The sequence below is a fragment of the Mus caroli genome, chromosome 1 (genome assembly GCF_900094665.2).
Source record: "Mus caroli chromosome 1, CAROLI_EIJ_v1.1, whole genome shotgun sequence".
In the NCBI taxonomy this organism is placed as follows: Eukaryota; Metazoa; Chordata; class Mammalia; order Rodentia; family Muridae; genus Mus; species Mus caroli.
The window spans coordinates 178,694,443-178,708,287 of NC_034570.1; the positions used below are offsets into that span (position 1 = coordinate 178,694,443).

Sequence of the window (13,845 nt, forward strand, 5' to 3'; positions counted from 1 at the left end):
ACAGGAGTATCCTGGTTACATCCTTAGTGGAGAAGTGGAGAGGCACAGGAGTATCCTGGTTACATCCTTAGTGGAGAAGTGGAGAGGTGCACGAGTGTCCCATTACATCCACAGTCAAGCCGAGAGGTGTGTGTACTGGTGCACAGCTTGCTTTCGTGTTTTTATTCAGTCCAGGAGCCCAGCCCATGAGAAGATGCCACTCATAGGGTGAGTCTTCTCAGCTCAGCTGACCCAATCTAGACATTTCCTCACAGGCTTGCCCAGAGATTTGTCTCCTAGGTGATGGTAGAACTTGTCATGTTGACAATATTAAGCATCACAGTACTGTATTGGCTAATTTTTATATCTCTTATATTTGCATGTTTCTTATGACCTGTATGCACTTTTCAACACACGCACACACAACCGCACATACATGCACACACACATACATGCATGCACACACACATACACACACACATGCACACACATGAGTCAAATACATTTTAGAAATGGCCTTGAGCAGACGTCTAGCACATTCCTCATAAAGAACAATAAGTTGGAAGAAGATAACCTTCTCGATAACCAAGAAAGGAGGGAGGAATCCTAAACACAGTCTCTCTCTCTCTCTCTATCTATCTCTCTCTCTCTCTCTCTCTCTCTCTCTCTCTCTCTCTCTCTCTCTCTCTCTCTCGTGCATGTGTGAAGCTGTGTCTGGGTGTCACATGGCTTGCTTGGTCCTTTTGCAGGCGTCCTGCTGACACTGAAGAGGAGTCTCTGCTCTTTGTCTGGTCAGAAGGAGCTCTGGAGTTTACTGATGATACCGGCACTCTGCGGCCTTTTACACTGTATGAGTACCGAGTGAGAGCCTGGAACTCCAAGGGTGTAGTGGACAGCCCATGGTCCACAATACAGACCCTGGAAGCCCCACCTCGAGACCTCCCAGCACCACGGGTTCAAGCCACCAGTGCTCATTCAGCCCTGCTAAACTGGACAGAGCCAGAGGCCCCCAATGGCCTTATCTCCCAGTACCATGTGATCTACCAAGAAAGACCAGATGCGGCAGCACCCAGCAGTTCTACCGTGCATGCTTTCACAGTGACGGTAAGAACTTAGAATCCATAACAAGCCCTCAGATTATCTGGTTAACAGGTTATAATTCATTTCCTTATCTGCTTGTCACTTTCCTCACTTAGAGCAAAAGTGTATGAATTTTTTGTATGTGAAAAACAGCAATCTGGTCCTAGGGATAAAATAATCAATTGAGTCTGAGGTGTATTTGGGACTGGTCGGCAGACGGGAACTGATTGGTATTTTTCCTTGCAAAGAAATTAATCTCTGTACCTTTACAAACCCACTAAATAGGAATAACTCAGTATGTCCCTCAATATTGTACAGGAATGATATCAAGATAAGAATATGTAATTTTCTAGTATGTCAAAGAATTAATCTTACACACATATGTATGTTTATATGCACACAGAGAGGGGACAATAATAGTTCATGTGCTACAAAAGACACATGTGTTCCAACAGGGTATTGATTATTCTGTCCTGAACTCTTACCCCTGATGCATAAAACAATTTCATTAGTTCACCTAGTATTTCCTGAGAGTTTTCTTTATGCAAAATACTCCTATTCTATGAGAGATGCAGAAGTGTGATGGGCTTTGTCTTAGAAATTTTTGTACACTATTGTAGAGATGTGAATTTTATGGAAAAAAAATAAGAAAACCTATAGTGCCCACTGCACTGGGATTCAGATCCCACACCCCACCACTGGCCAATCATGAGTCACATTCCAAGAGCAGGTATCATACGGAAAGCATTGCTCCGGAGATGCCTCAAGGTCGACCAGAAGCACTCAGGCTGGAGAACCTGTGTGGAGAAAAATGAAATGTTAGGGCTGTAGGAAGTGGATGCTCATGGTCTCCAAAGTGTTCTGAGACGTCACTGACCAACCCTTGCAAATAAGGAGAGGTCTAGGTTGCATTGGATAATAGTTTTTTAAAATTAAAGCCATTTGCCTGTGCTTTAAGCCTATGGAAGTCCAATTTATATGGAAGTTAAGGAGTTCATGTTTGTCAGGATGGAGAACGAGCACCAGGTTAGTGTGCTGTGATGTAATTCCAAGAGAACCTTTGTGAGTGGACGGTAAAGTATAACATTTACCACCATCTGACTTTTTCTCGTACGACCCGACCATAAGCAGCACGGGAGAGAAGACATCAGCTCAGATGTCCTCATCTTATTTCACAATGGATATTTTGTTCTCCTTTTGGACATCCTGTTTCTATCAGCATTTCCCCATTTAATTTCCAGACCCTTCTTTATAAATATTAGTAGCCACTGTCTCATGTAGAAACCATCATTTCAGCTGATCATTTGATCTGTAAGAAAATGTTTTTACAAACTGTATTCTTAGAACTTGTACTCTAATCTTTTACCTGTAATTTTGGTTAAAATACTGAAATACTGTCATAAATATATTTTCATCAAAGGCATCAGTAACAATGACCAAGCCTTTGTTCTTTCAGCATATGACTTCCACGAGTTCACCCACTAGTCATATATTCTCCCCAGGTCTAATGGAATTCCTTGGGGAGAATACCATGAGTCATTGCTTGTGTGGTCTTATTATAAAACATGATTTAAGGATCCAATGGATGTGAGGTCTCTGTCCTTTGTTTGTTCTGCTGGGTTCTATTTATACATTGCTAACATGTTCCTGGAAGAGCAGCCAGCCTGTGGCCTCAGGCTGAAAGCTACACAAGGAGTGCTTCCTGCCATTGCCTTCAACGTCCCCATCCTGACAGTCACATCATGCAGCACTTTTTCTGCTTTTCTAAAACTTATTAGTCTATATGATGCTGAAGAGACTAGACAGAATAATCAGGAAATTATAATATCCCTATATCTTATTTTTGAATGTGAGCATTCATCCCAAGTGGCCTTCCAACATTCCGGATCAATGACTGTGAGAGCAAGACTCCCCAGAGATTTGGTCAGATTCATCCAGAAAGCTCCATCTGAATTGTTCAAGCAACCAAGGCCATCTTCTATAAAGCCAGGATTCAGACATTCTGGTCACCAGGCCAAATCCCCAGGACACAGTCACCATAAATTCACATGGACTGATATTCTGAGTAAGATCATCAGAAAAATAGACTATGGTTTATGACTCTCATTCCCTCCGATTCCCATATATATCGTGTGTGTGTGTGTGTGTGTGTGTGTGTGTGTGTGTGTGTAACAATCATACAGACAGACAGACAGACAGACAGACAGACAAACTTTGAGCAAAGAGCAAAGGCCACTTGTGGAGGAAAGGGCTTATTTGTAGTATACATCCTGGTCAGAGCCTATCATGAAGAGAAGTCAACACAGAAACTCAAGATAGGACCTTGGAGGCAAGAACTAAAGTAGAGACCACAGAAGAATGTTCTTACCAGCTTGCTCTCTGTTGCTCACTCTCCTGCTTTCTTAGACACCCCAGGACCAGTCTGCTGCTCCAGAGTGGGAGTGGCTCCTCCCACCATGGCTGGCAGGGAGTGAGTGACTGACTGACTTACCTACATACAGGTCAGTCTGATGGAGGAGGCATTGCCTCAGCAGAAGTTCATCTTCCAAGATCACCCTGGCTTGTGTCAAGTTGACAAAAAAGACTAACCATCACACTATATAGCCAAATATCTTCTTCTAAAATTTAAGCCTGTTTTTTTATTTGTTTGTTTTCTGAATGACATGACCTCCCTATATTGCTGCAACAGTCTTTAGGGTCAAGCAGATTTAATCATGGTGGATAAAAAGTCATCGAAAACGATTTTCCTTATCAGTACTCAGTGTTGGGGTGTACTATGAGGTTGAGTCAAGCAGTGACTGGGTACAAAGTCGGTGGATCAAATGTGAGGCAAAAGTTATTAGCTGGAGTCTGAGGTTTCTAAGCCCCTCACTACTGGGTGTCTTCTGTCTCGGCATAGAGGACTCCCTTTTAAATGTTGCTCCAAGACTCCTCCTGGATTTACTTGCTCTGGCTGAAATTTTCCCCAGCAAAGAAGTGGTGTTTACTATTAATGAGGCACGGAGTGCAAACACACAGTTAGAAAAACAAATCAACCCCAACTTGTGAAAGACATTCCAAATGTCGCTTATTTGATCCCTTGATAATTGTGGTCCCACATATACTCAAGGGACCACCAAATATCACCACCCATGGTGTAAGCTCATCTCTGGCTTGCCTGAGTCCGCCCCCTCCCCCAGAGTTGTTTAGAAACAGGTGGAGGTTGCTGGGAGAGCTGCACGAAGCAGGTGTGGTGGAGCCATGAATCCTGCTGGAGGTGGCAGTGGATGGAGAACAGGCAGCGGGGGCCCTCCATGGGGGTGAAGAGGAGATATCTTGGCAGGAGGAACAGCAACAGCAGAGGCAGCAGGAGAGGAGAAATGGGGACTCTGTGGCTTTTAATACATCTCTAATTTCTCTACCCAACATCGCAAAAAGCCATCTCTCTTCTAGTCTAAGTTGGTCCTTCTGAAACGCAAAGACCCACACACTCTGAGGGTGTCCTCAGATCTTTGTAGACTTCCTTACTGAAAACAGGCTTCGGTTACAAATCCTTAAACTTACTTCCCCCATTAGCTCTGTGATGGATGGGGCGGTGTCAGAAGAGAGGCTGAATTTAGCCTCTCTTGGCATGCAAGAGTTCCATGGTGCTACTTGCAGGAACGCTCCTGGCGAGGCTGGCGAGGCTGCCACCAACCACTCAGGTCTGTTTGCTTTTGCTCCCTGGCACCTGTCACTGCGCTGGCAGAAATAATTTGGGTTTTAAAGGCAAAGGGGTTTTACCTACAAGCCGGTGCTCTAAGCATGTCCCTGCTTGCCCTACAGATTATAGAACACCGAGCCCAAAGCATACCTTTGCCCAGTACCCTGATGGTATCTCGCTCCATATGTAGAATCAGGCATAAGGAGCTGATGAGATGAGCAAGCGATTTGGGTCAGTAAGAGTTGGCTTCTTATCTGGGCATAAAATCCAGAATTACAACACTAGTCTCTACGCTCTGGTTGCCAAACTCCCTTTCCCAATGTCAAGGAGGAGGCATTTAAAATTTCCTCATGTGCTTGGCCCAGATCTCCTTACCATTAAACAGATTTGTAGCCAAAACACATTATGAGATACTTCATAATTGCCCTATTATGAAAGGTTTGTGAGTGAATTGATGAACTCAATTCTAATCCCATTTTCGTTTTGGCTTATTATAATGTAAAATATTATGGCTTCTTACGCATGATCTTACGCTGGTTGTAGCTGTGGCCGTGTGGTATTTCTCAGCCTTTCCTCTGCAGAGCCATTTATTGAGCGGTGGGAACGCTCTGTAAGATGACTTCATTCTAGAAGGATCTCTGTTACAGACAATGGTAGGGAAAACCCTTGGCAGCTCCACCTAGACGCCCTAGTGTGTCTGCCCAATAGAGAGATTTTTTCACATTTTATGGTGTAACTAGGTCATTCTTTCTATTACATGAATAAGGCAGAGCATGTACAGGCTAGCATCATATAAAACAGTGACGTCTCATTATCAGGGCGTGTTTGATTTGATGTTGCGTTCTTGTTCACTAGCCTTGCATGATCTCCTTTCCTCTACTCCCCTGAAAAAGCTTTGTGTGGCTCCCAGCACTTCATTCTCACCAGCTCCTTTTCTGGACTTCCTTTTCTATTCATCAACAATGCCAAAGGTGGGTCCCACAGTGCATTTTTGAGTCAATGATCACCACCAACCACATCACCTAAATCCACTGGTTCAAAGAGGAGACATCATAGTCATGTGACTCTTCCCTATTTATTTTTCTGTTCTTGCACTGATCTCAGAATCATGGGAAGGGGTGGGGTAGAGGAGGAAAGAAGGAGGGAGGATGGGGGAGAGGGAGGGTGTGAGGGACGACAAGGAAGGAAGAAGGGAAGGGAGATGAATGGTGTAAGAATGACCAGATGTTTATGATTTCATTCATCTTCCATTGTCACTGCCAGGCAGGTGCCTCGTGGGAATTATATCTGCAGGATATGTACCGAACCCCACAAAATTCCCATGCCCCATCCTCTGATGGAGGCCAGCCTGGTGACATGGTTGGTTGTTGTTGCTGTTGTTGCTCCTGCTGCTGTTTTGTGTCCCTTTCTGTCACTCTCCTAGCAGTCAAACCAACAGCTTCTCTTTCCTCCCCACCCTCAAGGCCAGCCAACTTCCCAACCTGTCACATTGATACTGCTTTCTTAGCATCCTTGAGGCCTACAGAGCACTTGTCTTACCAAATGATGGAAGTATGTATTGTCCATGGTAATCTTTCCTATGAATGTCTGTTACCAGCTCTCTAAGCCGACACCCAATCGCACCTCAGCTTCAGAGCGCGTTGAGTAAGAAGCACTCATCTTCTGTGTTGGGTCATGATCATCAAATCCTAGGATTGCATTAAGAACCTCCAGACCCTTCTCCACCCATGTGTCTAGATCCAAAATTGCCCAAGAGTCTCTTTTTCCATAGGAGGCCCCATTCCAAGGGTAGAATGTCAATCACTTCTTCCTTGGGATTCTCAGCTCCTCCAAATAATTCTCTGAGATGTTTATCCCTCATATGCCTTCACAGAGTTGGGGGAGAAAAGTCGCTTTATGCCCGCCCCCAGGGAGAAAGGAAATGATCAGTGCTCTCACTTATCAGCTAGATTCCCCTCTTTGATTGGCTTTTCATGAGCCCAGACATGCTTTCAAAAACACGAGAATGATTTACTTTGTGTGTGTGTGTGTGTGTGTGTGTGTGTATGTGTGTGTGTGTGTGTGCCACAGTGTGTATAGGGAAGTCAGAGGACAGTTTGCTAGAGTCAGTTCCCTCCTCCCATCTTGTGGACCAAAGATCCAGCTCAGGTCACTGAGCTTGCTAGCAAACACCCTTGCCTGCATAGCCATTTCACCAGTCCAAACTTAGCTATCCTTTTACGGTAGCTTACCGTACACAGACCTTCAGAGAAGAGGAGAGCAAAGGCTGATTCTTTAAGATTTATAGTTCCAGTAGATTTCATCGCCACTTACTTAACTTGCTTTGTAGCCCAGGTTGGCCTAGAACAGGTAATCCTCCAGCCTGTCTTTACAGTGCTGGGATTTATAGGCAGTAATCACCACAGCCAGCTCTTATCCTTTATTTTTCTAAGCTAAGCACATGATTCCCCACAACAGATATGTTTCACACCCTGTTATATAACTACATCACCTTATTGTCCCTCTGACTGCTCAATCAAGCCAGGTCATCTTGAGACCTTCCCTCTTCCTTGCTGCCATATCCGGTCCTCCCTTAAATCCTCCAAACTGTGTCCTGACTCCTTCTCAAAGACCATATAGGATCTCCACCGGCATCATTTCTTCTGAGAGCACAGTTTTACCCTTACAAATCATCTTTCATTCGCTCAAAGTCTGAACTAAACTGTCCTGTATCTCACAGAGCTATCGCATTCGCGAATCCATTACTGCACTTGAAGTGTAAAGCACTATCAATGGCAATGTAGCAAACTGAGACTTGATGCCCTGCGCTCTGCGGTGCTGAAATAAATCAGCAAATGCAGCTAAGACAGAGGTTCAAAGGGAACAGCTAGACTGATTGGCTGTACATAATAAAACCTTGTTTTACATTTGCTACCACCTGGCAACAAAATTCTGAGTTTACAATTTTCAAGTAATTCCCTGAGTACCAGATTTGGTAGGGTCTCATAGGTTGCAAAGCAAGAATATGATGCTCTCTCTCTCTCTCTCTCTGCATCTCTCTGTGTGTATGTGTGTAGGCTGTCTTCCCTGCCACAGTCAAAGCCCACCCCAAGACCTCCACTGCCCATATCACGCTGTTTACCTGCCGTGTGTGTGTGTGTGTGTGTGTGTGTGTGTGTGCGCGCGCGCACCCCTCCTTTAGATCTCAGCTTGTATTAACAGGACCAGCCCCCAATACTTACTCCCCACATCATACAAACTGGCATCACCATTGTCAAATACCAGACTCTTAGGACCTGGAGGACAGTGGGCAGGGACACTCATAGGCTGTTGGCCCAAGTATGGTGCTTCTTTCTGGCTTTTAACTCAATTACAGAGGCACTCCACTCAGACACCCAAGAACCCCCAATAAGCCTTGTCTACAACACATGATAATCCAAAATGAGCACGGCAATGGGCGACGTCATAAATTCAGGATCCATGCCAGTTAGCAGAGACAGCAAGCTGTAAATGACAGTGAAGGGCAGAAGTTAATTGAACTATTCTGCTCTTGTCACCAGTGGAAAGTGGCCACTACCTGAGACAAGATGGCTGCCCCTGAAGAACCCCATTACAGCCCTGCAGTCACCTCCTTGGCTCTGCAAGGGCTGATGGGTGAGGGGATATCATACACAGATGACCAATTCTTTCTGGTTCACAGCCGATCAAAGCGAAAGTCAGCAGCTGTTCAGGACAAGTGACCACTGTAACGGCTGTAATATAACCCACTAAATAGAGAGGGAATTGCAGCGGAGCAAGAGGTTAGCCGTGATTATCGGCAGGTGAGTGCTTTATTGAAGTTGAAAGACCATTAACATTGATAGAGTAATTATTTCAACTTGAAAGTAATTACCTTGATGGGTGATAACTTCTCCAGTGTTCCCAGATTTGATTGGGCCAAACAATTGTGAGCTCCTGAAGCCTAGAAAAATATTACAACAATACTGTGATTTCTAAATTACTGGAACCACTGCTGGAATATTCTAATCGTGCCGAACAGCGAAAAGCTTTCGCCTTACACAAGCTGCTGACCTCTCATGGAGGGAGAGACATTTCCTTTTTAATCCAAACGCAATGACCCACACCCACCACCTGTGAACGGTATGTGACGGGCTTGCAAATGAATCCTTTGAACTCCTTATCATTTCATAAGGTGAAACACCTTCAGAACTTTTTTTTTTCAACTTGCCTATTATAAAGCAGAAGGTGCTAGCATCCTCGGCCCTATGAGTTGGGAGACGAGCAGAGGAAATATTTTCTGTCTGAGTCTTAGAGGGTTTAAGTTTGCATAAATTAATTATCTGATAATGACACCGCACTGATTGGAAATTCTAGAAGCCAGACAAAGTGGATCAGAGATTTCAGGTATTGTTGTAGAATTTACATCTGTCAGTGGCTTTCTTGCTTGGCAATGTCGAAGCCCTCCACAAATTTCCTCTAACTAGAGTGCTTTCTACTTATGTACGCCAACCAGATGTCAACAAACAAAATGAAAGTTGGGAATCTGGGCAACGGCTTCTTTGAAACTTCATGAATATATGAAAATTGCATGCTATTTGCAATTGAGGACTGAAAACATCAGATCTAATCTGATGATCATGACCAAGAAATACTTGGTCATACATTAGTTAGCTATTTGTGGCATTTCTTCTGAGAATCCGAGAATCTACAGAAACTATAATGGATTCAAAGGGAGAGTTTATTCCTCCAGACTGCCTGGCAGGGCTGGGGAGGAACAACAGGCACTCACTCGTCCCACCTAGGCACTGTCTGTGAGCGTGAATGCTAAGAGAGTAAAGAGGAGCTTAACTCATCTACCCCTGACTCCAACCTCCCACTGATGCACACACGCATCCTAGTGTGCACAAGCCACAGACAGGACAAACAGGCATCACAACTCTGAGTCCCACTGTCATCAGAGATAGATGGTACTTCACCCTTCAGCTCTTCGGTGATTCTTGAGGCCTGAATGTCACCTAAGCAGGATTCAGTCACGTGACCTCCTTAAGATCTCCCCGGGATAGAACAGTTTTCTACTTGTTGACTAAGAGCCAATAGGGAATGTTTCAACGAAGCACATAATGGGTTACCTCCACCTCCCTAACTTGTTCTGAGTTCTTTTCCCTAAACAGAGGCATTGCAGTGGCACCACCCCTGCAACCCCCACTCTCAAGCCCAGAGAGTTCTGAGAACTGGCTCGAATCTGGTAAAAGACAGAAAGTTCAGAACAAAACCATCCCACTTGGGGAAGTGATAGGATTTATAGATTAAATTATAAATGTTACCACTAAACCAACCAGAGTAGAAAGATCTGATGACATAATATCACATCTATAAGCAATGTGTCCTACACAGCCAGGCTAAAGAGTATGTTGAAGAAGCCCCATAGGTGCTCTGAATTTAAAATAAGTATAATAACTCATTTTTAAAACATTTTATATGATACTTAAATTATTAAATATGCACATTATCAAATCAGAGAGTTTTAATCCCTTCTAAGGGGAACATTGTCTAACCCTAAAAGATAATGGTCTAGACAAGCCAGTAAAATGACAGTATATTTTTAACAGATGTAAATGTTTCCTTTCGACAAGACACAAGTAATGAATTTTATCATATAAGTTCCTATTCAGTGATTATGACCCAGAGTTTTATTTTTGCTCAAGCAATTACTAAAGTCATGGCTGGATACCTATGCCCATTAGTGGATGGTTCTGTGGGTTTTTTTTTTTTTTTATGATATTATTGATCTCTTGCTGAGCTGAGATTCAGGTTTTATGCCAGATAGCTTGATTAATGGGTTGGTTTCTATAAGTGGACTGAATGGGGATAGAAAGCCGGGGCAGCCGGCTCTGCCAACCCCAAATCCGTCAAGACACATAGCTCATTATGAAACAGTTATCAAGGATACATGAAAAATTAATTGGGCTCAGTTTGATTCTGAAAAGAATCGGCTTTCTCCTCAGCGCCCCCCTTACCCACCCCTTCCAGATGTTCTGTGCCAGCCCCTGGAGGAACAGCAACGGGAGATGTATTAATACATTGTATTGATTAGATCAAGACCCCTGACAGTTATTTGTAGAGATACCATCTGGCCGCTGCTCGAATTCCTTCACCAAAAACAGGACGTGACATGTTATTAATCTCAACTCTCTAAGTATAGACAGTTGCCTTTTCTGTTAAAGCGCATTTTACCATTCCGTGGGAGATGGAGGCAGACCTGAAGGGTGCAGAAATTAAGGTTATTACACAAATTGAGCCATATGGTCCAAATATTTCAGCAAGAAAATTGCCAGGCAATAAAAATTGCTCCTGCCTTCCTAATGGTGTAAATTACAGTTTAACCATGGCTCTAATGATGTCCTTCTGCCGCGCTTAACTACTGTTACATGAAGGACATTGTTTTAAAAATATAAAAAACAAGTAAATGCCAGCAGCGTGTTTTACAATCTGTTAGTGTGTCATTAAGAACACTGTCAGAAATACATAAACATAACAGCAGCCAAGCCAGCATACAAAGAACTCAAGCAGAAAGATGGAGTATTTTGAAAACTACTGTAATGTCAAGTACGCAGAACCCTCTGGAACTTTTTCAGGAGAAGAGCCCTATCTAATAGCTCTTTCTTCTAACTCTCTCATCTCGTCTCGTCCGTCCATCAGCAGGATTTTTGAAAGCAAGCTCGGACGCTCATTGTTAGTCAGTGTGTGTGTGTGTGTGTGTGTGTGTGTGTGTGTGTCTTACCCTGCAGCCTTCTGCCCTCCCCGAATAGATAGGAAAGGTGAAACAGACCAGAGGAGTGGCCAGTTCCCAGGCAAGGATGCCCATGGACCTTGCTGAGTTCATCTGTTGTTGGCCAGAAGGGACGGCACTCCACTCCCCTCCTCATCAGTAACTAGTATTCAAAGTGCCATTTTCCTGTAATTCTGAAGAAAGCAGCCCTGTCAACCTAAACACACCCACCGTGTATTTAAAAGCAGTCTATTCTTACGCTGTTAATAATCACAGTAAAGACCCAAATAAGACTTCAATTCCTCCAATATTTTCATGTTTATTAGACAAAATAAAATTAAAAATCCCTGAAACATGGTCTGTTAGATTAAACTTCAAGGAGAAAAACTTAGTACAGTAGAGGTGCTTATAAAATGGGGGCAGGGGGGCTCTTTTAATTCTTGCTTCTTTAAGCTCTTTTGCTTCGTTTGTTTTGTTTTGTTTTGTTTGTTTGTTTGTTTGTTTGTTTGTTTTCTCCTCCATTCCCCCAAAGGGAAAGGTTTGTTCGGTGTTTAATTTACCTTTAAACTAAAAAAAAAAAAGGAAAGAGAAAGGAGGGAAAAGAACCACCAGGAAACAAAGAGTGCCTCATTTGCATAACATTAATATTCATGAGGAGCCTTAAGTAACTGCCTCCTCACTGGAGTCAAGGGCAGGGAGAGTGATTGGGAGTGTTTTTATGGGAGTGTTCTTTACCTAGGTATGCTCACAGCTGCTTGCTGTACTTTCAAGTTTTTGTTTCTTAGAACCTGTGTGTGCGTGTGCGTGTGTGTGCGTGTGTGTGCGTGTGCGTGCACGCATGTTCAGAGGACAACTCTGTGCATTTGATTATTCCCTCCAACTATGTGCGTTCCAGTCAGGAGGCTCACACACCCAGCACTGTTACCCACTAAGCTGTCTAACTGCGGCTGCTGCACTTTTCTGACTAACCCATCACCTTCGGCAAGGCCAGATCTAGCCCACATAGCCACAGTCTTCTGCCTTTTCTCCCAAATACTGTCTGTCATGCTTTCCTGACATATGTGTATGTGTTTGTATGGCTATGTACGTGCACACGTATGGATGTGTGTGCATGTGGAGTCCATGGGTTGATATTGAATGTCTTAGTCAGTTGCTCTCCACCTTTTTTTAAAACGATATTTGAGGCAGGGTCAGCTCAGGTCCCCAAGATTCTGCCCATGCAGGTACTTTCACAGCTGAGTCAACTCCCTGGCCCCCACTTTCATTTTCTCCAGAGCACTTGGCTTCATCTGTCGACATGTTTTATTTTTCCATCCTGTGTCCTGCTTGTCTCCCTGAGCTGAGTGTGAGCCTGTGCTCTGGGGGGTGTTCCCTACAGTCCCCCCATCTAGCACCTAGGAAAATGCCACCTTACAAAGACACTTGTTAATGAATCATGAATTAATGAATGGCTAAAATCCAATACATTAAGAAGTAGCTTGTCTTTTATTTCTGGTTCACACCCTAACTACAATTATATTCTAGAAATTAAAACAACAACAACAACAACAAAACCCTCCCTAATGTTCTATTATTTCATCCCAGAAGGAAGTCTATATACTCACAGCTGAATCATCTTTGTATTCCAATTTCAATCTGTAAGCCAAAAACTGTCTATATTAAATACATGAACACTTCAAAAAATGACATTTCATCTTATACCCTCCCCTCCACCCCACAGAGTGTCAGCATCTATAATTATTAGTAAGGGGAGAGAAGCTCAGAGATGCCACATAATGTGTGCAAGGCCACACAGCGGATGGGATGACAGGGTTACGACTCAGCTGCGGCTCCATCTGATTGTCAGTCAGTGTTTTGCACTGCTTCATATCACCTCTTGAGCTGTTGCCTGAAGGAAGAAGATGTTATTTTTGAAAAACTAAATATCGATGAAAACCACAGAAGTCAGATTCCACATGGTTTGATGTGATTCATTGCCTGGAACGAATATAGTAAATGATGTATAAAATATTGAGTGCATTAGAAATCGCTTGGGCCAGGAAGGTTCAGAGTCCTGTGCCTTAGACTGTATACTAGATTCAAAAAGAAAGAGAGAAAGAAAGAGAGATAGAGAGAAGGAAGGAAGGAAGGAAGGAAGGAAGGAAGGAAGGAAGGAAGGAAAGGAAGGAAAGAGAAAGAGAGAAAGAAAGAGAGATAGATAGAAGGAAGGAAGGAAGGAAGGAAGGAAGGAAGGAAGGAAAGGAAGGAAAGAGAAAGAGAGAAAGAAAGAGAGATAGAGAGAAGGAAGGAAGGAAGGAAGGAAGGAAGGAAGGAAGGAAAGGAAGGAAAGAGAAAGAGAGAAAGAAAGAGAGATAGA

The 13,845-nt window shown here is 43.5% G+C and overlaps 1 protein-coding gene across 1 annotated transcript in view; it reads left to right on the forward strand.

Annotated features, from left to right (window-relative positions):
- The window catches only part of Ush2a (usherin), a 673,376-nt gene that overhangs the window by 587,872 nt on the left and 71,659 nt on the right, over positions 1 to 13,845 (forward strand). The window contains exon 60 of the mRNA XM_021165303.2: positions 729 to 1,083. Coding sequence (XP_021020962.1) covers positions 729 to 1,083 — 355 coding nt within the window. The remainder of the gene's footprint in view (positions 1 to 728; positions 1,084 to 13,845) is intronic.